The sequence below is a fragment of the Leopardus geoffroyi genome, chromosome D2 (genome assembly GCF_018350155.1).
Source record: "Leopardus geoffroyi isolate Oge1 chromosome D2, O.geoffroyi_Oge1_pat1.0, whole genome shotgun sequence".
In the NCBI taxonomy this organism is placed as follows: Eukaryota; Metazoa; Chordata; class Mammalia; order Carnivora; family Felidae; genus Leopardus; species Leopardus geoffroyi.
Genome location: NC_059334.1, coordinates 86,585,809 through 86,612,990, shown reverse-complemented (window position 1 = coordinate 86,612,990; position 27,182 = coordinate 86,585,809). Strand labels below are relative to the sequence as shown.

Genomic DNA, 27,182 nt, shown 5'->3' with positions numbered 1-27,182 from the left:
TGTTCACATTGATTGACCTTTAGGTACGATTTCCAAAACATACCTGCTTTCTTCTAGGTTAATGGTTTCAGGCCTTATATTTCTGTCTCTAATCCACTTGGAGTTAATTTCTGTGAGTGGTGTAAGATATGGGTCCAGTTCCGGGGCGCCTGGGTGGCTCAGTTGGTTAAGTTCAGGTCATGATCTCGTGGTTTGTGGGTTCAAGCCCCACATCGGGCTCTGTGCTGACAGCTCGGAGCCTGGAGCTGCTTCAGATTCTGTGTCTCCCTCTCTCTCTCTGCCCCTCCCCACATTGAACTCTGTCTTTCTGTCTCTCTCTCTCTCTTTCTCTCTCAAAAATAAATATACATTAAAAACAATTTAGAGGTGCCTGGGTGGCTCAGTCAGTTGAGCGTCTGATGTTGGCTCAGGTCATGATCTTGCAGTTTGTGGGTTCGAGCCCTGCGTGGGGCTCTGTGCTGACAGCTCAGAGCCTGGAACCTGCTTCGGATTCTGTGTCTCTCTCTCTCTGTCCCTTCCCCGCTCACTGTCTGTCTCTTTCTCTCTCAAAAATAAATAAACATCAAAAAAATTTTTTAAAGATAGGGGTCCAGGTTCATTTCTCCAGTTATTCCAGCACCGCTTACTAAAGAGACCGTCTTTTCTCCACTGAGCGTTCTTGGCTCCCTTGTGAAATGTTAGTCGACCATTTATGTTTGGGTTTGTTTCTGGGCTCTTGGTTCTGTTCCATTGTCTGATTTGTCTGCTTTTATGCCGGTACCATACTGTTTTTGTGAGTAGAGCTTCATAGTATAGCTTGAAATCAGGAAGCGACGTATTATTCCTGACAACAAAATCACACAATAATATAAACGTCCCCACACTTTCATCTACAAAACGCTCTTGCGTTTAGCCTCTGCTTCTTTGAGAACATCAGCAGTTGCTTTGCCATTTATTGCTAAGAGGTCATCCTCATTGTAAAGAACAGTTCGAGTTTATTAGATTCGCCAGGCAACACGTCCCCGAGGCCATGGAACTTGGTGCCGAGTTACACCGGCAGGTCTGTCTCTGAGCAGCGCAAATAGGTGGTTAAACACCTCTGGTGAGAGCATCTCAACGTATAGATCCTGAGGGAGAGAAGCCACACTTAATAAGAAACATTTGCAGAGGCCTCCGCAGTGTGTCGACTTCCACAAAAGTCGACTACCTCATTAAAGTGATACATGCACCCAAAAATACACTGTTTTGACCCTGAACATCTATCCTAGAACAATATATGCAGAAATGAACTTTTTTGGCAAACCGTCGTTTATGTCATGTTTCTTTACAGGAGGCAATGTCTGTTAGGACGGGGGATGGTAGTGAATACGGCAAATTGGAGTGTCAGGTCTAGTACCTGGAAGACAAGACCCCGATTACTAATTGGACGTGGGTGAGCCATTTGATGGTAGGGGAAGTGTTCATTTTGTAAAGCTCGCGACAAAGCTGTGCTTGCGCTGTGACGGTGGCCGGACCACGTGGCCAGGAAGCTGTTGATTCCTGCAAAACAGAAGACCAGCGGTGCTCAGCTAGGGAGGCCGCGGGGACATTTTGATATGCTTATTCACTCCATCTTATAAAGTTTCTATAATGGGCTTTTATTATCAAGTAAGATCATATATTCAGGCCAGTGGTTTTTCGTTTTTTTTCTGTAACTCCATACATGGCAATGAGGACATACCACGACACCCTTGTCAGAACGGCCAAGATCCAGAAGAACACTGACAGCAAAGGCCCGCGAGCATGAGCAGCGATAGGAGCTCTCGTTCGCTGCTGCTGGGGATGCAAAATGGTGCAGCCACTTTGAGAGACCGTCTGGCAGTTTCTTACAGAGCTACATGTTGTCGTACTGCACGGTCCAGCGGGCGCACTCCTTGGTATTTGCCCAAATAGAGAACTCGCGTTCTCACGCATGTTTACAGCTGTTTTATTCATAATTGTGAACACTTGGAAGCCACCAAGATGTCCTTCAGCAGGGGATGGATAAGTAACCTGTGGTCCTTCCAAACAGTGGAATGTGGTCCAGTGATAAGAGGAAAGGAGCTACCTTGGCCGTGAAAAGACAGACGTCAAAGATACGTCGATACGTGGACAAAGCCAGTCTAAAAAGGCTACATAACGTGTGGTCCCAAATATAAGACATTCTGGAAAAGGCAAAAGTACACAGACAGTAAGATGATCTGTGGTCTTGAGGGGCGGGGTGGGAGGAGGGATGAACAGGCAGAGCACAGGACTTTAGGGCAGTGAGACCCTTCTGTGCGACAGGGTGGAGGTGAGCACATGACGTTATGACTCGCACGTGTGCAGCACAAACAGTGAACCCTGCTGTAAACCAGGGGCTTTCCTTCATGACAGTGTGTCAGTGTTGGCTCCTCAGTGGCAGCAGGCGTAGCAGCTAGCAGAAGACAGGGTGACAGGGAAGCTGGGTGCAGTGGGATATGTGTGAACTCCCCATATTTGCTGCTCAAGTTTTCCATAAACTTGAAACTACTCTATAAAGATTAAATTTGTAAAACTTGTATATGCCCGTCAAAGGGAATGTGAAAAATACGGAAAGACAGAAACGAAGACAGACTCAGGAGGGTCTGGCAGAGGGCAGCCAGAACCCAGCTTGCCCTCTCTGTCTGTTGCCAACAAAGCAGCCGGGACGATGCATTAAAATGGAAATCAGAGCATGCCCCCCACTCCGCATCATACCCTCCCGTCATTGACGCTCCGACCCCCACACCCCACCCCCACTCACATTTTCTCACCTCTGCCCCTCCGCTGCACCTCCCTGATCACCTCGCCGCTTCTGGAACACGATGGCTAGGCGCCTGCCTCAGGGCCTTCACACATCCTCACCTCTCCCTGGCCTGCTTGTCCCCTCTTGCCTCCTGCAGGCTGTCACCTATGGGTTCCCGTCCCAGGGCAGACCTTCCTGACAACGCCGTGTGAAGATGAAACCCACCTACCAATTCCCAATCCTTTCTCCCTGCTTTACTTTTCGGCATTGTGCCCATCAACCTGTAACACAAAGCAAATAAACAAGGAAAGCGTATTCCGTGTATCGTCCCTACCTGGGAGGTGTGGTCCCTGAGGGCAGGTCTTCTATCTGTTTGGTTCACTGCTCCGTCCCTAAGAGCTAGAATATGCTTGGCATCTAGTCAACCAAATAAAGATTTGTTGACTGAATGGTGTAGAGATAGAGATGATTGTGTAATTTGCTTTATTTACGGAGCATGTTGTGGGTCGTCCCCTGTGGCACTGACTGTTTCTCCTTGTGTGATTCTACTGGCCGTTCAGTGTTTCACTGAGTGGATGCACCGTTGTTTATACAACCACCTGCCCTTTGCTGGTATTTCTAATTTCTCACTACAAACCTTTATCTGAAGACGTTGGACATGTGGGCGGATTATAGGAAGGGAAACATTAGATCAAAAGTTGTGATCTATATTAACATTTAAAAAACATGTTTCCAAACTGCTTTCCAGAACTGGAACCATCAATGTAAGCTGGTAGCTGCAGAATATTTCTTAGAAACCACAATTATTTTAGGGACCAAAAGACTTTACAGGAATAAAACAGATGAGCATAGGGGAAGGGAAGTAAAAATAACATAAAAACAGGGAGGGGGACAAAACAAAGAGACTCTTAAATACAGAGAACAAACAGGGTTGCTGGATGGTGGTGGGTGGGGGGATGGGCTACGTGGGGGAAGGGGCATCAGGGAGGACACTTGTTGTGATGAGCACTGGGTGTTGTGTGTAGGGGAGGAATCACTGGAATCTACTCCTGAAATCATTGTTGCAGTAGACGCTAACTAACTTGGATGTAAATGTAAAAATAAAAATAAATAAATAAATGATAAATAAAACTTTACAGGAAAGGCACAGACAGAAGCAAACTGTCAGTTTCCCAGTTATGTCAGGACAGACAACAAACGGCCTGAATTCCAGGTTTGGGGCCCGACCCCTCACGACGAGCCATCCAGGCTGACGGGGGTATCGAGTTTCTCCGCCGCAGAGGCTGGGCAGGTGGCAGCCTCGGGGAGCAGCTGAGCCTCCCCACGCCGACCCACAGCTGCGTCCCGCTCCGGGCCCGCCGCCCACCTTTCCGTGCCCCTCCCGGGCCCTCTCGCGGCTCCGAGTCACTGTGACCTTGTCGCCAGCAGCCCCGGTTGTGTGTGCCACGCGCATGCACCGCAGCAAAACCACTTCTGTCCAGGGCATGCACGTCCCCTGGTGACTGGGCTTTGTGCCTCTGAACGTCGCACGGCAGCGTGCGTGTGCTCTGTGCCCAGTTGACATTGTGACAGGTCGGGAACCATCCCGTGTGTTTCTGGGGTATCGGCTTCCGAGAACGGGGTGCGGGCTGCTCGTGTTCTCCGGGCGCTCGAGTGTGGCCCGATGAGGCGGTGCCTCTCTCTGGCGGCCACCGGGCACCCCCGGGCTGACCTCCCTGTCCCTCTTCTGCAGGTGGTGGTCCCGACAGCCTCAAGCCCGTCGGCAGCAGCCCCGCCATTGCCATCGCCGCCGCCGCCGTGCTGTCTGTGGAGCCCGAGGGACTTGGGGGCCCGTCCCCCCCCAGCACACAGCCCTGCCACTTCCTGACGTTGGCCCCCATCAAAATACCCCTGCGGACCGCCCCCTTCTCCGGTAAGCACAGAGCACGGGCGCTCGGCACCTGGAGCCGGTCCAGAGCTCACGGTGTGGGGAGCGGGCAGGAGCCGCCTGCCTCCGGCTGCAGAGCCCTGGACTCCCGTGCCCGCGGCCCCCCAGGCAGGGACAGTCGGTAGCGGTCGTACGGGTGCTGCTCGTCGTCAGATTGCACAGATGGACCCTGGTTCCTTCGAAGAAGCTCTTGCTAAGCCAAGCGGGGCTTTTTCTGCCGTAAAGCCTAGCTCGAAGTCTCCGTCTGGACAGACGAGGCTTCCCTTTACCAAGGGTCTCTGGGGAGTACCATAGTGACTCACAGCGTCCGGATCCCCGGAGGTTTACAGTTTTGGTGCACGGGGCTCGGGAGGAAGCGAAGACGGCACGCCGGAAACTAGCTAAGCGCCTGAGTCTGTGACACACAGAGACGCGCAGTGCTGGCCGCGCCCTCCCCCGGGCCTGCCGGCTGGGCTCGTTCCGAGCACAGGGGTGGGGGGCTTGGGCGGTCCCCGCGGTGCAGGGCTGACCGTGAGGCGTGCGTGGCCGTGAAGGGTCTTGGGTTCCTTAACCGCGGCTGCGCGCTTCTTCCGGAAGGTCTTCGAGGCGGATGTGGGGCTGGTAGGCACTCCACCGTCTCCGGCGGAACCCAGGTGCGTGTTGAGGGGCTCGGGAGGGAGACGGAGGGCTCCGGGTCCTGGGCTGGCTGCAGCTCTGTTGTCCGTGTGTGGTCACAGCTGTAGGTGTGTCCGTTAACGGTGACCAGCGGGCCGTGTGTCCAAGCCACCTGTGGACGCGGGCTCAGGCCCTTCCCTTAAATGTGGCAAGAACGACATTGATTTGGAAGGACTTTTAGGAAGGACTCAATCTTGAGAGCTGGTACTGCTACTCCAGTGTTGGGTCCGCATGCGATAAGACCTGGGTAAAAATGGTGGGGCGCGTGGGTGGCTCAGTCGGTTGAGCGTCTGACTCTTGATTTCAGCTCAGGTCATGATATCACCGTTCATGGGTTTGAGCCCCGTGTGTCAGGCTCTGAGCTGACAGTGTGGAGCCTGCTTGGGATTCTCTCTCTCTCTCTCTCTCTCTCTCTCTCTCTCTGGCCCTCCTCTGCTTCTGCTCTCTCTCTCTCTTAAAAAAAATTAAAAAATATTATATGTGTTCTAATATTAATCCTCTGCTAGAATTATAAGTTTAGCATTAATATCATCAATTGATAGGTTATTGCTAATAGGAAGCATCACTAGATTGTGAGACACACACACACGCATCCAAGTTCATGGTAGAAACAGGAAAACCTAGTTTCGTTCTTTTCCCGTCTTGGTTTGCTGACATTGGTTTTGATAAGCCTAATGTCGTCTTTTTACTAGACCTTTGGAGCCCGTATTTCCCTACCCGCTTGATAAATTAGTTGGTCGGTGGGACATTGTACTCTCAAGAACAAAATCTTATTTTAGGCTGTTAGTGAACACGCATTGAGGGTGTGATGGGGAAAATAAATAAAACACATAAATAATCTCTTGTGTGGAACATAATTTACAGTTGTGTCAAGATTTCAGTTAAAATCCATCAGTCCATTGGCATTCATTAAGGATGACTTTGTATTTTCTGAGAAAATTAATGTCAGAACCAAAACCCACGTGCCCCTGGGTGGCTTCACTTTCCATGCCTCCTATGATTTATAAAGTGACATAATAATTAGGTGTCTTTCTGTGTTTGCATTTTATAAGGCCCCGTAATCAAATTTGCTGTAACGCGTATTCAGTCAGGAGACCAGCGGCGACATTGTCTTATACGTAACTGCCAACATGTGCCGTCGGAAAGCGGGAGGGAGGGGCGGCACTCCAGAGATGGCTTCTCAAATGGCCTGTGGCATTGATCCCAAAACCTCACGCTGACGCAGAGGGGCGGGGGGGCGGGGAATGAAATACAGGTCAGGGGGCTGGTCCGGACGCATGATGCCCAGCTCTGTGCACCTCCCTGGAGCCAGCGTGGGCGTGGGCCTCCCTGGGCGCCCCGGAAAGCAGGGTGCTGGCGAGATAACACCACCTAGCAGTGTTGAGCTGGCGGTGTCCCCTTGACGTCAGTGAGCGACACTGGCCATAGCTGGGGTGAAGCCTTTCCAGAATTTCCCTGAACGCTTTCTGGGAAACGTAGCTTAGAGGGACCTGAGCGGTTCGTCCCTCATAACTCGTCTTAACCACGGTCAGGAACTCCGTACGGTGAGGTTCAGTGAGGTTGAAGGACGTTCTTGGTGCAGGCTCAGGCGGCCAGCTGGGACATTCCCAACACCCCTGACACAGGTGACGGGGTGGGGGGCACGGGGACAGGGGGAGGAGGAGGAGGTGTCCCGTCAGGGCTGGGTAGGGCCAGCGGGGCGGAGACAGAGCAGCAACCCCAGCAAAGCAGATTTCACAGACGAAGACAGGTGCACGTATGTGTGAAGCGTGCTCCATATTGAAGCTGATTTCATAAAAGCGTGGGAATTTTCCTTCATCTGCAGATGAATAACCTTGTTTTTATTTACAGCATTCCCATCCGGTAAATGAGCTAGACTACTTTCGTTATGCTCTTGGCTCGGTCGTGAAAGCCAGAGAGCCTTAGGGGCCCTACAGGGGTTCGCTTTCTGTTCTCACCTGGAGGGAGGTATGGGGTTTGGCAGATTTTGGTCACTATCAGTCCGGGGGGGGCGTGCTCCTGGGTCTGGGGGCAGAGGCCAGGGACACTCCCCACCCCACAACCCCCGGGGCAGCCCCATGATCCGGAAGTATCTGGCCCAAGGTGGTAGTGCTTCTGCTGGGAAACCCTGGGTTATATTCTAGAACCGCACTTGACGAAGCGTGAAAACCTGCGCTAGCGTGTGACTAGGCTCCCCTGGGAGAGTCAGGGACCTAGTAACTGGAGGAGCCTGAAGAAAACAGGCTGGTGGCTGGAAAGACGATCAGCCGGAAGAGCCGCACTTGGTTATGTGCCTTTTACGTGGTTTAACGTTTCGAGGGAGACACCGTATTTGAAAAGCCCCACGCGCTGTTCCTCCCCAGTCACAAACGGCTGTTTCCTTCCAGACCGCTGCCTGCTCGTGTGGCTCAGTGGCTCCTGGCCGTGGCTCTTTGCGGGGCCCGCGCACTCCTGGGAATCCCCCGGGCCGTGCGCTGGTGTCTGTCAGTCGTCTGTCCCCCTCCCTGGCCTGTAAGTCCTCCTGTCCGGGCCCCACCTGCGTCTGCTGAACCCGTGGCTCTGGGCACCGCATCCTTTGGCGGCTTCCCGACGTGGGCAACCATCCCGCAGACTGCACGTGGGCACCTTGAATACCCACAGTTCTGTCAGCCACGCGATCGGCTGCTTCTCACACAGGTGCTCCCAAGTCACAGGTGACTCACGGGGCGGGGAAGGCAGCCTGGAGACACGACTGTCCCGTCCCCGATGCTGGCAGCGCAGGGCCCCTGGATGAGGGCGTGTGGCAGCTGGAGGGCCAGCAGAGGCGGGTGTCCTTGGTCGCCTCTCTGTGGGCTTGCAGCTGAATGCAGCTTGCCTCCCTCCATTCGTACTGGCCTTTATGTGTTAGAGCGTAGGGGAAAGATGTACCTTGTGTTCCATTTATGGAGACCCTGGGGTTTCTGGGGAGGATGAGGCACCCAGTGGAGGGCTGCTGTCCCGGCCCCCGGGGCTCCAGCCCCCCCGAACCTGCCTGGAGCCTCTGTCCTCCGGCCACGTGGGGCCATGGTGCAGCCGGGCTCCACTGGTGTCCCTATTTGAGGAAATAAATGAACTGATTTTTTTTTTTTTTTTTTTTTTTTTTTACGAATGACGGTAGTTATTTTGAAACCTTTGCCACCATTTTGCAAGCATTCGAGTGAGAAAGGTAAAATATGAGTGATAGTTACGGTCGCTAGCCGAGCGGATGACGATCGAACACAACGATTAAAAAGCACCATCTGCCTTGCAGACCATTTACCACCTGTTCTTTTGCTTCCAGAACTATTTAATGGTTTAAATTTCACATTTTGTCCTGCCACACAGCAGCTGGGAAGTGACTGTTCTTTCTTCTATCAGAAACGCTCCGCCCGAGCTCTGCGACAAGCCAGGAAAAGCCGCCACACCGCCTTTCATGGGGCCGTGGCTCCCCTCGTTAGCGGCATGTGCAGATGCTAAAAAGGTTCATGACAATGACCTGGCGACTGGGGAGGAAGCCTTTTCTTGTTTCATCCAGGCATCGTTTCCTCCTTCACTGTAATCAAAAACGTCATGACACCTATCAACATTTTAGAGACTTTCAGGGACAGAAATACCGTCACGACGAAATTGCTTACACCCCAAAGTGCCTGGGACTCATTGGCTTCTGTGAGAAAGACGTACGTGTTTGTGATACAGGGATCGAGATGCTTTTGGCAGAAAAGGTATTGGATTTGAACAAACAAAAAGGCTTTGTGTGTAGTGTGCTGTCCACGGTGAACTCAGGTCAAGGGTTCCAGCTACAAATGGCCAAGTTGGCAACATGAGCTTTGCACACATAAAGTGCAGATTTTCCTGAAAGGACGTCCCACGGCGGGGGCCCGGAGGGCCTGGGGTCTGGAGGACCTGGTTGCTGTGGCCACAAACCGTAGCACGGGCACGTCGCCTTTGCGTCGTTTCCTTCCTGGGCCTTCCCACTGCATCTGGGAGAATGGCACCGTTGAAGCAGCATCCGTGGCCAGTGGCCATCGGAGGCAGGGGGGCGGCACCTGATCGAGGGCTCGGGAAGGGACCTAGAACCCTGAGGTGCCCTAGAGAGGGAGGCGGCCGGTCCAGGGACCCACCCACAAGGGTCTCTGGGCTAAGCTGCTTCGGCCTTAACTCTCAAACAGCGTCCTCCCGAGCGCGTGTGCTCTGGAGAAGGTCCTCCCCTGGCCTGTTTTTGCCCCGGGGCTGGTCCCGTCCTGCCACCCACCCTGAGAAATGCCTGACTCTTCAGCTCCGTTAGCTCTAGTTCACTCTCGGTTTGAAAGGGAAAATTGGAGATCCGTCGCACACACAAAAGCACGTGTGTGTTTATGCCACACGGAAAGAACGCCGACACAGTAGCACCCGCAAATACCTCCCTCTGAGCCTGAGAACGTAGACGTGTCCGTACCCCTGTGTCCGGAGCCTCGACTCCTGACTGCCCCGGGGCGAGTACTCCGGACCGTGTGCCAGTCGTTGCTTTGACGTTTTTAGAAACGTGCTTCCTGTGTATGTGTTATCTCTAAACGTGTGTCGTGTAATTTAGGCTTTTTTGAATTTTACGTAAATATCATAATTCGCGCGTTCTTCTGTGATTGCCTTTTTTGCTCAAAATGACGGTTTTGTTGTTGTTTGTTTGTTTGCTTCAGTCATACCAGGATGCATGTGCTTGTAATGCAATCGCGTCCCTTAGGTAAAGCCTTCCGTCGTTTGTGGGAATCCGTGTAATGCGTCCGGTGTCCCGGTGCTGGTGGGCGTCTGGGCTGTTTTCTGAAATGCCAAGCACAGTGGCCTTCTCCTGCCTTCTGGAAGCACTTTCCTCCCCTGCTGGTGTTCCTAGGGGGCGGGGCGCTGTGCACAGGGCTCTGCAGGGTGCCAGACGGCCTTTCTGGCGTCCCAAACCCTCTCGGGGATAGTAACTCACTCAGCCTTGTCTCCAGGGCCCGTTTCTCCCTTGACCTCAACGTTGACGGATCTGCTTTCCTACTGGGCACCTGCACTTTCTGATGGATGTCTCAAACTGCATTTTCCTATAAAGGAAGTATTGATTCCCGACCCACGGGCCTGCTCATAAAACAAAACAGAACTCGAGAATGTGTTCCTCCTGCTGGGTTCTGGTTACACCTGCTTCTTCCAGGGGACCCGCCAGTCTGCCCGATTGAAGGGCGCCCTTGGCTCCTCCCTTTGCCTGACCCCTCACGTCCAGCCCATCCGCCGTTGCCCCTCCTGAAGCCCGCGCCCAAGTCCGCCTTCTGCGTTTGGGCTAGCGCCACCTTCAGACTGTGGCTGCTTCACACAGTCTCTGCTCCCAACGCGCCCTTTGGTATAAGCTGTTTTCCACGCGGGAGCCTCAGGTGGCTTCTCAGAAATATGTGCCAGATCAAGCCTCCCCTGCCTGAGACTCCCAGGAGGGTTGTCTCCAGGAGCTTGGAGCAAACTCCAGACAGCTATCCAGAGTCTCTGGAACCCACCCTTTGTGATCCTGGCCTGTGCTTTGGCTGCCACTTGTGCCAGTCTCCATTTTCCCGCCCTGCCTCAGGGCCTTTGCACTGGCCACTCCCTCTGCCTTCAATGTCTTCTACACATGGCTGGTTGTTCCTCTGTCATTCAGGCCTCAGGTCTGAGACCCCCGGTACCCCATTCTGCAGTGCTTGTAGCATTTCTCATCATCCAGAATTATCTGTAATTCTGTTTCTGGCTTGTTTTCTCTCCACCCTCCAACCCTGAGTGTCGGATCCAGAAGGGCAGGGGCTTTGCGTGAATTATTCACTGTGAGTCTAGAACCGAGGCCAGTGCTCAGGGCGGAGCTGTCTCCATCTTTGCTGCACGCGGTACCCCCAGTAACAGCGTGTTGTTCCGGAGAGGCGACAGTCTGTTCTGACGGGGTTCACCCCGTGCCCCACCCCGCCCGGCCCAGGCCTCACCCGCAGGGTCGTGACACGGGGAGACTTCTCCACGCCGCGGGCTTTCTCAGCACCGTTGGGGCCAGAGAAGTGCTCCTGACATCGCTCATCAGCTCAGCATTAGTGGTGAAGGACTTCAAAGCAGAGGCCATGCCTCAGTCGCTACATTCTTGTCAGATCTGAGTTTCCTGAAACCCCAGACTTTCACCCTGAAAAGGCTCCTGGACCCCATGCAACCCATCCTGATCCTTGCAGCCGGGAGGCAGCGTGGGGGCCTGGTGAAGGCCGCCTCACCTATGTCCCGGTGCTGGGAAGGGCAGGGCAGCAAGCTCCCAGCCCCTGTCCCGGAGCCGTCAGTCCCTCCTTTCCGGCAGCCACATTCACACTCCGCGATCCATCGAGCCATTTTATGCTAGAAGTCGGTGACCAGGACTCCGGCGGTGGGGCTGTCAACCGAATCCAGCCCTGTGGCCGGCCCCGTCTGCACGGGGGCCTTCACCGGGAGGCTGTGGCCAGCCCGGGCAGAGGACGGTGGCCAGGCCACACTCACACACAGTGGTGTACTTGGTACAGACCCTCTGGTGAGCCTGGTGATCTTCCAAGGGCTCTGTCTTTACAGGGGACCGTGGAGGGACTGTGGGAAAAATGGGCTGGTCTGAGCCAGAGGAGTGAGACGACAGCCACGTGTCGGCTGTTGCTTTAATGGAAAACCTCCTCCAAGGAGGCCTGGTGGCTGTGGCCACAAGCCAGCGTGTTGTCTTCGCGTCGTTTTCCTTCCAGGGCCTTCCATCGCATCTGGGAGAACGGCACTGTTGAAGTAGCATCGATGGCCGTGGCCAGTGGCCATCCGAGGCAGGAGGCGGTGCCCGCTCGAGGGCTTGGGAAGGGCCATCGTGCCCTGACGTGCCCTCGGAGGCGGCCGGTCCAGGGACCCACCCACAAGGGTCTCTGGGCTGAGCTGCTTTGGTCTCGACTCTCAAACAGACCCACTTGGTGAGGAAATAATACCAGGGCCACACAGACACTCTGCATGAAATGTATGGGCACCAAGTATAATTATTTCAGGGATTTGGAAAGTCCCAGGAGAACAGCATTGAGGAGGATGAGACGAAACGTCTCTCTTATGACTTTCATTGTAAGTCACATTTGTGACCACACAGTACCCGCACGTCCCCTGATTAAACCCTGATAGTAGCCGTTCCAGCAGCCGCATTTCTGGCAACCTGAGCCATCTGGAACACAGTAGAAACTGAGGCGAAAGGAAGGAGGAAGGAAGTCCTCCGAGTGTGGGAAAACAGCTGTTGCAAGGTGCGTGCCTTCTCCTGGCCTGGGAGGCGGCCTGGCAGAGCTTGGGAGGGATCTGGAGAGAGCAGAGGGGTGGTGGAGACCCGGGCTGGCCTGAGTGGGACTGCGGTCACGGGAGCGGCAGAGGGAGGAAGGGCTGGGTCATCCTGGGGGAGGTGGGGCAGGAAGGGCAGGTGTGGGGAGGGTGGGATAGAAGAGTCAAGGTTTGCTGTCAGTGCGGACAGGCTGACCCACGGCATTGGGGGCCAGGGCGCAGGCTGTCTGTGTAGACGCTGGGAGAGCCCTGTGGGGTGAAGCCGCTGTCCGTGTTGTGCTGGGGTCCCTGGCCCTGAGGGATGTGCGATAGTGGTGAGCGGGGCTCCGGGACGTGCCCCTGCTGACTGTCAGCCCGCTGACGTAACGAACTGGAGAACTCTGGCCGGTCCTCCACCCTCCGCGGCAGGAGTAGCTGGGATGTGGTGCTCACGCCGTCCCCCAGCGCAGGGCTGGGCTCGCGTTGACCCCTGGTGCAGGGCTGGGTTCACGCTGACCCCCAGAGCAGGGCCGGGCTCACGCTGTCCCCCAGCGCAGGGCCGGGCTCGCGTTGACCCCCTGCGCAGGGCCGGGCTCGCGTTGACCCCCGGTGCAGGGCTGGGTTCACGCTGACCCCCAGAGCAGGGCCGGGCTCACGCTGTCCCCCAGCACAGGGCTGGGCTCGCGTTGACCCCCGGTGCAGGGCCGGGCTCACGCTGACCCCCAGAGCAGGGCCGGGCTCGCACTGACTCCTAGTGCAGGGCCGGCTCACGCTGTCCCCCAGCATAGGGCAGGCGGTCTGCAGGCTCAGCATGGTCCTAGGTCCTGAGAGAAGTGTGCTCCTGGGAAACTGCTAAGCCAGGAAGGACGTGTGCTGTCAAGACACCCCGTCAGTACTTGAAGTTCTATAAAGGCCGGCGATGGGGAGTGTGAGCTACTTACCCCCAGGAAGTCGGCCAGTGGCCTTGCAGTCTCCCTCTCGGGGAGGGGGGGGGGCGGCGGGGGTCCCATCACCGAGCAATCGTGAGCGAGCCCTGCTTCGATTTCCTCCCTCCTCCCAAAGCAGTGGGAGGGCAAGCAGTGCTCGGACTGGGTCATGACTGACCCAAGACCCCATTCCCCGCCCAGTGTGGTCTCCCTGGTTCCCGGTTCCCAGGACTCGGCTGTCGGCCGTCCTGCCATTCGCGGGTGCACCCACGGCGGCCAGCCACCCGCTGTGTGCTGAGCGTTCCTCGGGGGCTAGCGTGATGGTTTAAAGGTTCTTGCGGGCACGTACCTGCCGCACAAACAGTCTGTCAGGAAGTGCCGGACCGCGGCCTCCTCCCCCGGTGCGGTCCCTCCCGACCCCAGTGGATTGTCGCTGCACCGAACATCCGGCCGGGTGCTGCGGGCTTTGCAGCAGACCCATCCAGAGGGAGTAACGCGCTAGTCGACGTTGTCACCCAGTGAACTAGTTGATCGGGGACCCCCGTGGGCCATCGGTCACGAGATTGACACACAGAAGGCGGTGGCTCTCCCCGAGGCCATGTGGGCCGGCAGGGTGCCCCGGGGAGCAAAGTGCAGCTTGGTGCTCAACCCTTAGCCCGTCTCGCCTGAACCCAGAGGGGAGACAGAGGGGGAAGGGAGCAGACTGACACCCTGAGCCGTGAGCCGCACTCTGCTGGGACCCTATCTGCTGAGACCGTCACTCTAGCTGCTGGGGGCTCACCCCTCCCCTCGGGTGGACGCCCACGGGCAGGACCCTCGTCCTTTCCCTGATGTCTGCCACTCCAGCTGGCGGCGGGGAAGGGCTGGCAGCCATGTGGGTCCCAGGCCCTCCTGACACCGTGTCCCCCCCGCGCAGTGGGGCCCATCTAGGGACGGGCTGCAGGACCACCTTTGTGGCAACGGGGGACCCTCGGAGAAGAGCAGGCACGCAGGGTTAGAACCGCAGCCTGACGTCTGAGTGCTGTGCTTCCCACCTGCTTTTCTGTGGCCTTTCCTCTCCCTCCATCCACACCCAGCCCATTTCTGGAAGTCCAGGGGAGTGCCGACCTCGTCCGCGGCACCTGCCTTGAGCCCTGTCTGCTGCCAGACCGTTTCCAGGCCCCGTACTCTTATCCTGTGCCTGCCTCTCCCGTCCCTTACCTGGTAGCGAATGGCTCACAAGTCCAGACCTGGACTCCCCCGGTGCTGCCTGCCCACCCGCTCGGGCTCAGATGGCTCATGTGCACACTCACGGCAGCGGCTCAGTGTCTTTTCCGGGCAGGAGACCCGGCAGCCGGAGGAGACGCAGCGACTTCCACTGGTCAAGTTAGGCGGGATTGTGAAGATTATACCGCTTCATAAAATAGCCCCTTCCCTGCTTGTGCAACACGCACAGACTGTGGTCCTTTCCCGTTATCCGTCCTGGGAATACAGTCTTGCCCCGAGAAGGAAACAGCCCGGTCATTATGTTGCATTTCCCCCTAAAGGTGTCATCGATGTCTCCGGTCTGCTCAGATCCCTGAGCCCGTGGCACCCGCGTGGCTTTACTCAGGGAATGTGCTCCTGATTCCTTCTCCAGCCACTCAGGGTCTTCAGAAGCCATCTCGTTTGCTCTGTGCTGCACAGAAATTGGCACATCTCCTGTGCCATCCAACATAAGAAAGAGTTCCAGGCACGGAGCCTGAGAAGGACCGTGTAACCCACTCTCGGGGACTGACCTTTGTACCGGCCGGGAAGCTGCCCGGTGTCGCCATTTGCTACCTGTGGTGGGGAGGCCCTCCCCCCTCAAGGGGGTGAAGGGAGGGCGCGGGTGCGGAGCGGGGAGGAGCAGCCCCTCATCTTGTAGACAGTCAGCCAGCCCTCCCCCACGCAGCCCAGCCCCAGAGAGCTTTCTGCTCTCTTCCGCGGTCAGGTCAGCTGGTGGCGCCCACAGGACACACGCCAGGTCCCTCCCTGGTCTGCTGCACCTGGGCGGCCCCGCCGTCCCCTTGGGCAGGAGGGGGCTCCTGCCGTCCCGGCCCCTGGCCTGGGAGCCCTGCTCCTTCGTGCTGGATTGAAGTGTGTTCCTTGCTCAGAAACCTCTCCCACGGACAACTTCCGAAAGTCTGTCTTCCTTTATGAGTGAGGCTGATGTGCAGTTTTATTGAGTTTTCACACGTGAAATTAACCATCAGCCACTTTGCAGTGTGTGCCTTGGTGTCCTTTATGGGTCGCGTGCTGGGTCCCCAACACCGCCGTCTGGTTCCAGAATGTCTGCACCCCCGGAAACCCCTGAGCTCGTTATCAACCCCTTCTACTGCCGCCCCGCCCATCCCTGGGCGGCCTCTGAGCTGTGGTGATGGGTTCCATGCGATTGCAGTCAGCGTGTGACCCTTTGAGACCGGCTCGTCCTGGCCTCGGAGAGTAAGTAAGCTCGCTCGCTCTCTCTCTCTCTCTCTCTCTCTCTCCGTTCTGGAAGAATTTATGTAGGATGGAAGTAATTGGTTTCTTTCTTTCTTTTTTTTTAATGTCTTTTATTTTTGAGAGAGACACAGAGACGGAGTGTAAGCGGGGAAGGGGCAGAGAGCAAGAGAGGGAGACACAGAATCCTGAGAAGCTCTAGGCTCTGAGCTGTCAGCACAGAGCCCGAAGTGGGGCTCGAACCCACAGACCGTGAGATCATGACCTGAGCCAAAGTGGGATGCCCAACCGATTGAGCCCCCAGGTGCCCCTGGAATGGTTGGTTTCTTGAAGGGTGACAGAATTCTCCTATGAGTCTATTTGATCCTCTGATTTTTCTTTATTGGAAGAGTTTTAAGTAATAATTTGATATTTTTTTCTAACCGCATGACTAAGTTTTCTTTGTTTTCTGGAGTCAGTTTTGGAATATGTTTCTTTCCTGGAATTTGATCATTTCTTCTAAACTTTTAAATTTACTGATATAAGGCATTCCCAGGCTTTCTGTCTCTCTCTCCCTCTCTCCCTTCCTCTCTCGCTCGCTCTCTCTCTCTGTGTCTCTCATGATTTTTAAATTTCTGTTGTGCCTGCATAGAATTCACTTTAATAAAACAGGCTTTGCTGTAGAATGATCAGCCTCGCCTTTCTGGGAGCCCCAGCCAGTCTGCTGTCTGCCTCCAGGGTGGATGTGCCTGTGGCCACCACCCGCTGTCCCCGGCTGAGCCTGTGAAGACAGGGACACTTTCTCCTTTGCTTTCTCTCTCTCCTGCTTCACACAGACCCACCCAAAGTTTCCTCACACGATTTGGTGGGAGGATGGGGAGGAGAGAGAGGCAGGTTGTGTGCATGAGACTGTGGCGGTGGGGAGGGAATCGGGGGAGCAGAACAGCACCCCCCTCCCTTGCTGGGATGTTGGAAGGACCAAGCAGATGTTGGAAGGACCTACGGGCCACCAGAGGCCTGTTGTGAGCATTCAAAGGGGGGGGCCCGGGCCCCTCAGAGACGGGGCGTGGGGAGTGGGGTCTCATCAGGACCTGGGAAAGTAGAAGAGATTCCAGGGCGTGAAATCCAGCCCCCCAGCAGGCCAAGTCCATGCCGAGTCTGTGACTGTGGGCTCATGCCACGAGGAGCCTCAGTGCCATGGTCCCTAAGCGCCAGATCTGGTCCTGGTGGGCTGCGGAGTGCGGTCACTTCCCACTGCCCAGAAGAGCCGTGGAACGAAAAGATTGCCGCCTCCTGTGGGCAAACTGGGCCGGGGTTAACGCTGGGGGCCGACAACTTGTGGGAATCCTCTCTGTCAGTAGTTGTAAGGAGTATGTGGCACATCACCGTGCGGTCCACGGACTCTCAAACCCTGGGTCAGAGGGGGGCTCTGAGGGCGTGTCCGTCTGTGTCTCCTGCACACAGCCCGGTGTTAGGGGCACGGGACTCAGCCCCCAGGGCGGCAGTGTGCAGGGCACGTCCCAATCACCCGGGCAGGGGTCCCTCACATTTCAATTCTCCCCCCACCCCGCCAAGCTCCTTCTCCCCTTTCCCTTGGCCCAACCACTCCCAGCCCCGCCTCTGACTCCAGTTACAGCAAGAAATGCGCCCACAGGGTCAGAACAGCTTGTCCATCCCTTTATAGCTGTGACAGAGCCCTGGTGACAGTGGCCTCCGGTCTAGCTGCTGGAAAACCGAAGGCATCTTTTTGTGGCTGTTGTTGTCCTTTTCATTATGTCCTTCATAGATTTCCCCAATTTATTAAAGTGGTTAATGCTCACTTAGAACACTTAGAAAATAGTCAAGAAGCATAAATGAGAAAATTAAAATTGCCCATAATCCCTTGGCCTCCGAGAACCGTTGACACATCTGTTTTCCATGCAGGCAGTGCGGGACAAAGCGGGATTAGCGTGTGTGTGCAAAGGTGCACCCACCTCTCAGCACTCGCCGCTCCCCTCCACGTCCTCACGATCATGCTCGGTGCAGCTGCTGGAGGAAAGCCCGCACAGCCGGCCGGGTCGGTGGCTTTAGCTGGACCGTCTCTAAGAGGGTCGTTCGGGGGCCACGTGGTCTCCACCGGCTTGCCGTCGGGCATGGGGCAGGATGTGTCCTCAGTGGACTCCGCGGGGCCCCTGCTCTGGTCCGCTCGCCCTCATGGTTAAGCACGTACTACAGCCGCTCTGCTCTGTCCTCTCCCGGAGGCTCTGCCGGCCCAGGAGCAGGTCCGGGTGCGGCGTTCACGTGGGCATTTGGGCAGGTGCACAGCCGTCTTCACGGGGCGAAGACCAGTGTCTGAGCCATCCCGCAAGCGAGGGCGGAGTACCGCCTTCTGTCCCCAGGCGCTCATGTGCCGGGCACACAGCTGGTGTCCTGCGATGGTCTGGAAGGGCAGGAGGACGCGGCCTGTGCGGCCTTCTCTGAACCCACCCCCAGCGTGCACCAGCCCCGCAGCCACAGTGGCCAGCGTGCCCGCGTGAAGCAGTGCTCTGTGGTTTCCGGTGGAGACATAGACGGTTTGGTGATTTATACAGGGGGGACCAAAAGTTCCGTCTGAGGCTTTTCAAGGACTGAAATTCGAGGGGTGCCCGGGGGGCGTCGTTGAGCGTCCGAATCTTGAGTCCAGCTCAGGTCACGATCCGTGGGTCATGGGATCGAGCCCTATGTCAGGCTCTGCACTGAGCACAGAGACTGCTTGGGGTTCTCTCTCTCTCCCTCTGCCCCACCCCTGCTCACACCTTCTGTCTCTAAAATCAAAATTAAAACAGAACTGAAATTACAGTAGTACCCATGTTTCGTTGCTGGAAAGGACCGTGTGCGTGTGTGTGTGTGTGTGTGTGTGTGTGTGTGTGTGTGTGTGTTTCCCTTCCCTGGAAAGGACGATTCTTGTCCAGGAGCTCGCAGACACCAGACTGTAGCCAGCCAGGTGGAGGCCGCTGTCGGGGTCTCACAGGTTCAAGCGCCGTGTGAGCAGGAGGCTCCGTTGGCCCCGTTTTCTCTAGAAGCTGGAAGTGGCACCTGCTGGGCTGGCAGGGACAGCCGGAGGAGGCGGTTCCTCAGCAGCATGGTGTAGACAGGAAATCTCCACTTTCTTGAATGAATTACCTGCTCTGTTCCCTGCTCAGTAAACCACCAGCCCCCCCCCCCCCCACCAGTTCTGGGCACCTGCTGTATTCCCAGCGCGAGGCTAGGCTCCACGTGTGCAGTCGTGAGCAAAGAGAGGAGACGTCTTCCCCCAGGAGGACGCTAAGTGAGGTGCCCTAAGTCGGGGGAGTTGCCTCGCAGACCGGGACCCGGCCCCTCTCGGCACCAGCCCGTCCCGCTGAGGGCTGGCCCAGAGCAGACGGTGCTCCCGGAAGCAGACTCTGGATGCAGGTGTGGTGCGAGCACCGTAGGGGGAGGAGAGCATCAGGGTGCAGAGGCGTCTCCGTGGGGTATAATTCCTCTCAGCCGCGGGGGCTCCGGCTTGCTGGGGACCCGGGCGGAAGTTCCAGCATCCTCTTCAGGGCGTTCCCCTCAAGGCTCCAAGGCGCTAGGCTCCCTTCCATTGACTCTCCCCTGTGTTTGGTCAAAGGGCAGTTCTGGCGTCTCCAGTTTCATGGCATTCCTTCCAGGCCTGCACCTGGGCCGAGACCACCCTCAGCCTGACGGGCCCAGGGCCGAGAGAGACTTAGCGGGAGCAGGCAGCGGCCATCGGCCTGCGTGGGGGAGCTGCGCCCTCAGGGAATATGGTGGCACAGCAGGTGTGGCCGGTGGCCCAGGGGAATGTGTGTGCCCTGGGAACAAGGTAGGGCGGTGACGTGAAGCTTGGACAAAGCCTGGTGTTTCTAGAGGTCATAATTAGTAAGGGTTCCAAGCTGGAGACACAGAGACCTTTCTGCCATCTTGCAACTATGACCTTTCTGGCCAGGGGCAGGGCCCGGGCCTGGGCGGCGCCTGAAATGGTGGTTTTTGTAAAAGGAATCCCCTTAGTTCGTGAGGAGTTGAGATGTTGGTGGGGGCCCTCCGACTCTAGACCATTCTTCAGGGCTCTCCCCAGGCTTCTTTTGTCCTCGGGACCACTGTTCTTGAACGAGTGGCCAGATGACACAGGGCCAGAGTGGACTTGTAGATGACGGCTACACAGAGAAATGGGGTGCAGGGTGGAGGGTGTTACAACTTCACAGCTGGCTCAGCCCATGGAAGCATCCGGCCCATGACGGGTATTCGGTGAGTGTCCGTTGAATGACGGGGCAGCCTGTGGGCATAATCACCGTGGAGAGCAGGGCTAGGTACTAGCCCACGGCGGGTCAGGAACCAGGCTCGGCCCCTGGCCCGAAGAGCTTAGTGATGCTAAGGCTAACGGCACAAAAGGGACTCAGGGGTCCGAGTCTCAAGGGCTCTGCGAGCTTGGTCGCAGCACTCCTCTCCCTGACATTGCTTTGCTCGGTGGTGAAGAGGGACGCCAGGGTAAGGGCAACCCTGAGGGGGCTCCCTGCCTCCAAGGGGCCACGAGTCCACAAAGCAGGGTCCATGCATCCAGGGGAGCAAGACGCAGGAGCCAGACGGCCTCCGAGGTCAGGGCGGACACGGCCATGGTCGTCAGGTGCAGCCCCCGTGAGTGTGTCCGCGACTTAACGTTGTTGCCCCAACCCTGTCAGTTCTTCGCAATAATTAACTGGTCCCGTGGAGTCGTCATTAAGTTACTTATGTGACTTTGGACAAACAGAGAGCTGTGACAATGACATGAATAACAGATGCTGGAGGCTTGGGTCAAGCAGGTGGTGGGGGTGGGCAGGGGTCCGACTTTGCGCCAACTGAGGGGTTCACTCAGCAGGCTGGTCGGCGGGATGCTTGTGCAGGAGACGGAGTCCAGAGTGGCGTCGGTGATCTTCCTGAGCGTCAGGAGCCTGTGGGAGCGCCATCCATCCATCAGGGCGCCTGGGCTGTGTGGACGTGGGAAGGCAGACCCCAGGACCCCGAATTCCTGTAGCATCAGCCTGCTTCCCTCTCGTCTTAAACAACATTCCTTCAAATACGTGGCCTATGCGTGCTGGTTTCAGCTTCTTTCTCTCTGATTTTATTTTATTTTTTTATTTTTTTTTAATGTTTATTTACTTTTGAGAGAGAGACAGAGAGAGAGCACAAGCGAGGGAGGCACAGAGAGAGAGAGAGGGAGACACAGAATCCTGAGCAGGCTCCAGGCTCCAAGCCGTCAGCACAGAGCCTGACGCGGGGCTTGAACTCAGGAACCATGAGATCATGACCTGAGCTGATGTCGGACGCTCGACTGACTGAGCCACCCAGGTGCCCCAACTCTGATTTTCTTTTGAACGTAATCCAAGCAGACATTGGTTCCACTGAAATCGCTTGTATTAGGTAACCAAGACCCGGATTTTCCAAAATCTCAATGGTGTGGTGAATACTTAGTCCTACTCCTATTGGCTTGGTATCTACATTTGCAGAGTTAATCACTTTCTCCTTGAAATGGCTCTGCCAGCGTGCCCCCAGGCCGTCCCATGTGCAGGGCTAACCCCACCTTCCCGGATGCCCTTCCTCCATACCTGGTGTTACTCCTGTCAACTGACCACCCTTAAATGCCAAGCTCCCCCAGCTGGGTCATCGTTTCCTACCTTCCAGACCCGCACTTGGCTTCTCCAACACAAGCACCTGCGCTGGTGCAACTTCCAGTAAAATTATCCAGCTTCGGGGCTAAATTAGCACGTCTGCATTGTTGCCCCAAATTTCTGTCTTGGGACGCCGGACCATTCCCCACTTCCCGACTTGTGCATCCAAATGTCTACGTGACGTTCCCCCTTGCATACTTAATAACCACCTCACACTGAACCGATCCCAGACGGGGCCCAAATGTCCTTGTAATGTTATCAAACAAGCTCACATTTTTATTGTACTCATTCTTCTCAACGCGGCATCTGGGGGGAAAGTGGAAAGAGTATCTATGGTATAAAATACGGAAGATAGGTTATGGGCAGTGGCTGAAGGGACAGGTGGCAGGAGGCTTACGGCGTCCTTGTGTTGGAGTTTCATGGCCGTTGAGGTTGTGCCCTCGCTCCTGGAGGGGATCTGGAGACTGTGCTAAGAAACCTGTGGTCTGACAGCATGTGCACAAACCATCCCGTCTGCATTGATTCTGCGTATGTAACTGTCCCTTTCCATGCGCTGTAGAATTATCAAGTTTGTTAAAGATTCACTTACTTGTGAAAGTGTACATGCAAGATGAAGAACCCAGTGACTAAATGAGCAGAGGATCTGAGTAGACGTTTCTCCGAAGAAAAAGACATACGGATGGCCAATGAGCACATGAGAAGATGCTCAGTACCATCAAGTCATCAGGAAATGCAAACCCAAACCACCATGAAATCCAGTGACAGAAAGGAGAATATTACAGGTCCTGTAGGGTAGAGGGACGGTGGGGAGGGTGTGTGGAAGCGGGAAGCGATTGCGAATGGGTACGGGGGTGACAGCGTTCTGAAACTGATTGAAACTGGTGGTTTCAACAACTCCACGAATCTAGTAAGGACCACCCACTTGTCCAACTCAAGTGGGTGAGTTTTATGGTACGTGAACCGTGTCTTGATGAACCCTTTATGGGAGAGCAAACAGTGCAGGCGCCCGTTTACTCTGCAGCCCCCACAGGTAGCTCTGCTGGGGGGCGGTTCACGGCCCTGCGCGGCCCTGTGCGGGGATCTCTCTGGGGTGAAAACCGCTTCAGAGCCCAGCAGTTAAACACCCCTCCTGGGGAGAGTGCAGGAGCACTCTGTCAAAGCGACTAATTTCAGTAATTTCCTATTTGAATGTTTCCAAGTGATTTTCAGCTCTTTCCTGGTAGCTTTGCAAATTTGCATGACTGTGGCCGCCATCGTAGCAGAGGCCCAGGGTCCGCGGGTCCTGCAAGGGAAGGTCTCAGGTCTCAGTCCCTCCGCTGCCCTGCTGCATTGGCCTGGTCGTCTTGAGGTTCCAGCCTTTTCCCCAGGATCAGGCAGTTGGGATGGGGGATGGGGTACAGGCGAGGGCCTGTGGGGGTGGGGGTGGGGGATGGGACACAGGCGAGGGCCCGTGGGCCTGGGGGGGTGGGGAACGGAGGAGGGCAGGAGAGAGGACTCAAAGGCAGCGCACGCCCCTGCAGCCCTGAGCCTGGGGTCAGGAAGAGAAGGTGCTGAGTCTGGGTGAGGAGGCCAGGTTTCGAGGTGTGGGTTCTTGTGCGGTTAACGCGGGGAGGGGATCCTGGGCGGCCCTTCCTCTCCAGGCCCTCGGGGCACGAGTCATGGCCTGGTACAAAAGGTGAAGCCGGGATGGTCGTGGAGGGGGACCCGCGGAAAGCGAATCTGGTACCCGGTGTGATCACGCGCACGTCCTCAGTCACATTTTAGTAACTGGTACATCTGGGACTTTGAAAGCGATTTCATCAATTTCCCAAGCGCGTATACAACTATTTGCGTTATTTGGCTCGTGTGTGTCGGATCATTTTGTAAATCTTTTTCTTGCGGTGATGACACGGGAAGGTGAGGGGTGTTCTGGTTCTGTCTGCAGCGGGGCCGTCCCGGCGAAAACCTCCAGGAGGCCCTTTGATGTCTCCCGGAAGGAGCGGACGCCGGGAGCCCCTGCTTTGCCTTGAGAGCAGGGCCTGTGTTTGTCACGGTGGCTGTTTATGTCCCTCCAGCCCGAAGAGCTGCCCTGTGCTCTGTGTAGGGTCCTGTCCTCACTGCTGGGCCGGGCACTGCCTGAGCGGAGCTGAGGCCCCGGCGGGGACGCTTGTCAGCTCACGCTGCTCCCATGTAGCAAACTCCTCAGTCGGGAAAAGCTCAAGCCAGAATGAGGTCCCCACCCACCGAGTCAGGGGTCCTCAGCCCAGAGCGAGGGCTCCCTGGCCCCCAGCCCTCACTGACATGCGAGCTCTGTCTCCCAGGCTCCTCCCACGGACGGTCCTCCCCACTCACGGCTGCGGGTGACACCCCAAAGTGCTTGCCAGGTCAGGATGACATCTGCTTCCTGTGGCACTTTCTGGAGAGCGATCCGGCTGCTGGACCCCAGAGCGGGCATGCGGCTGAGGCTGTGGACCCTGGATTCATGTGTGTGTGCAAACACATGCCAGGATGTGTGTGCCAGTAAGTGTGAGCTGTAGGGTGCGTGTGCAGGCGTGAGGGTGCGTGCGTGTGAGCGTCACACAGGGGCCCGGGTGGCCTTGGTGATGCTGGGCATGGGGTAGGGGTGGGGGACGGGGGGAAATGGCTGGGAGAAGTGGATCTGAGGGTCTGGAAAACGGTAAGGGGACAGACATGGGTGGACCAAGGATGCGCTGTGGGGAGAGGGTGTCACAGATGACCCGTGCTAACAGCCCTTTGTGACATGACGTTTTAGTCCTGCCTGTCCTCGGGTGACAGGCTTGGGTCTGTGCTCGTCCAGGGGGGTTCTGTGGGCCCTTGAGGTCGTTTAAGGGAGTGAGTCTCCAGGCAGGAGGAGAATGAGGTCAGATGATGCTGATTTATGTGCACGTGTTGCAAAATTCGACAACGGTGAGCAAGAGAGCACAGATGTGATTTGCTACAGCTCATGCATAATCATACTTAAGTATATAAATACTTAACTTACAGTAATTAATAGAAATGAATTTACACACAAGACACTTTGCGTCTGCCCGACACAAGGCAGGTTTGAGGACCGCCGTGTCGGCTGCTGCTGGTGATGGAAACGTGCCAATCGCTGCGTGTGCTGTGGGGGCACGGAACTGCCCGTATGCGTCTCGTCTGAGAGGTGCCGTGACTTTGTCTGCGCCCCGACATCCATCGGCTTGGGAATTCGCGAGCGGTGGGTGGAGACGGTGTCGGGAAAGGGCGTTAGTTGGTTATGTTTGAACACGGAGTGCTGGTAACCACGTCCCTGGGCTGCGCCACTGGCTGCCAACCGCCTGCCCGCAGGGCCCTGAGAAGGACAGCGCCTGGAGGGTCTGCAGCGGTGAGGGCGTCTGGCTGGGGGGTGGTCCCGCCTGAGGGCGGAAGTTGGTGCCCAGGCTCCCCTCTGGAAACACCCCGTAGCTCTCCCTGCCTGTTTCCAGGGCCCCAAAAAGCACAGGGCGCCGTCCAGACCGTGCGGCTCCCAGCCTACAGCCCCTCGGGCTCCAGCATCAGGTGCTGGCCTGCTGCGAGGATGCCCCCCGGCCCGGCCTCTGCGCCCTCACCAGCACGTCTCTCTCCATCACTGCCCAAGCCCAGCACTCGCCGCGTCTCTCGGGAGCCCCACTGCCCTCTCCACGGTGGTCCTGGCCAGCTCTTGCTTGCCCTCAAACCTCCAGCTGGTGTCACCTCCAGAAAGCCTTCCCCAGTGCACCTGCCCCAGCCTGGCCCCTGCGCTCAGCTTCCGTGCTCCTCGTGCCCCGGACAGCACTGCGCCCACCTGCCATCGGCGAATCGTGCAGGGCTGCTCCCTGCCGGACTGGGAGCCCCAGCGGGCCCGGCTGAAGTGTAACCTCCCTCCTGCCGGGCGCGGCCCAGCACCGGGAGGTGCCCCGTCAGCATGGTGGCCAGGATGGAGATCCCGTTGGGGGCACCAGCACCTCCTCCCGGCAGTGGCTCTCGGGCTCAGGAGCGTCAGAGTCCAGACATCAGCGACGCTGACAGCCAGCCCCTCAGCCCGAACCCCTGCTGAATCCCAGTGCAACCTCACACAGCTCCCTTCTTAGATGACAACGGCCCGGGTGCATTTCCGAACTCTGTGCAACACCTGCTACGTCCCTCCCACGCACGCGGACCGTGGACCGGCTCCTTGTGAAGACGTAATATTTAACGGGTAACCAGAATGGATCACGGTGGCTGCTTTGGGAAGCCCGTCTCTGGCCTGGGCTGTCACCTCGAAGGGCCTGCTAATGTGCAAGCCTGCATCTTTCAGGACCCCCACTCCTCTGTCCCCGGTGGGGGAGGGCCAGGAGCTGCTGATGTGGCGGCGTCTCTGGCTCCCGCGTGCGGACAGCCGTGGCCTCGTGCAGAGGAAGCGAGTCAGGGGAGCGAGGCCGATGTGTCTCGTGAAATTACTGTTGGCCTTCTGGAAGCTAAATCCCGTGCAAACGTCTCACGGTGTTTTTGAAATTTATTATTTTAAGCCTATTAACAAGCTATGATGCTGGCTGTTATTTCCAAAAATAATTAATCATAGACAAACTCTAAGAATTCCAAAGAGGTTAAGCTGGCGGCTCTGCCTAATGGATTAAATGCTGTAATTAATATGCTCCTGCCGCCTCCCTTTGCCGGTCTCTGTAATTAGTTCCTCCGAGCCGCTCTCCGGAGGCGTGACGTGGGCCGAGGCGCCCGCTCCACACGCGGGGCATGGGTGCCAGTGAGACGCTTGGGGAGTTCGCCACATCCTGCCGGCCCATCGCTGGCCTGGCCAGGAGGGTGTGAGGGGATGCCCTGGGGACCCAGATGGGGCCTCTCCTCACCCTGGGCCGGAGCATTCCGCATTTGGGCCCTGCAGGACCTCCTGCTCCCTGCGTTGCTGCCCCAAGGCCGGGGTGTCTTGGGCAGGAAGACACCCGACCCCACCTGTGGTCACGAGACGCGAGATGTGCTGGTCTTTCATGACTGCCTCCCCTGCCTGGGGGAAATGCCGTGAGACTCCTCCTGGTGACCGAGCAGGACTGGGACCCTGGACCCTGCAGTCCGTAGTGTGTCGAAGCCACACTGACAGTTTGTCCACAGGGAAAGCACAGTCACCCTGTGCTCAAAGCACAATCACGCCATGATTCCAGTGGCCATGAGCTGGAGGGGCCCAGCTGATGCTCTTGAGCCAAACCTACCAAGGACATGCTCCCACATCCCTGAGACCGAAGTCCGGGCTGTGGCGGGTCGGGGACACAGCTGGCCGCTGGCCGCTCTGGAGCCGGAGTTAATTGTACCCTGCCCCCCCCCACCCCTTAGTGAATCTTGGTGACACTGCGCTCTGTGTGTCCCTCCACCCAGCAGATAATCTCTGCAGGTGGCAAGAACACCCTCCCTCACGTACCCCCAGCCTGCTCTCCCCCTTTGCACGGTTACCTCCCCGGGGGCTGCCGGGAGTCTGTCTCTTTGATGGGCCTGAAGCCCCAGACGGAGCACATGCCTGTCATAGGATGGGATGCGTCCAGCGCCTCTGACCTGTGGCATTCATTCCCCGTAGCTGTGATTTCACACCTATTCACATTTATTTTTATCTACACGCCTGTGCTCATGGGGACAGAGACCCAGGTGAAGGGTGAGGGTGAGGGTCT

General features: G+C 56.7%; 1 protein-coding gene and 1 long non-coding RNA gene across 2 annotated transcripts in view; one reads left to right on the top strand and one right to left on the bottom strand.

The window, feature by feature from the left end:
- Positions 1-27,182, top strand: part of TCERG1L (transcription elongation regulator 1 like) — a 196,755-nt gene that overhangs the window by 36,983 nt on the left and 132,590 nt on the right. Inside the window, exon 4 of the mRNA XM_045439269.1 lies at positions 4,476-4,655. Coding sequence (XP_045295225.1) covers positions 4,476-4,655 — 180 coding nt within the window. The remainder of the gene's footprint in view (positions 1-4,475; positions 4,656-27,182) is intronic.
- On the bottom strand, positions 883-26,214 carry LOC123577233. The gene is made up of 3 exons (XR_006701779.1): positions 23,884-26,214; positions 1,376-1,518; positions 883-1,106 (listed from the first exon to the last, which is right to left on the bottom strand). It is a non-coding gene; the product is annotated as an uncharacterized LOC123577233 (long non-coding RNA).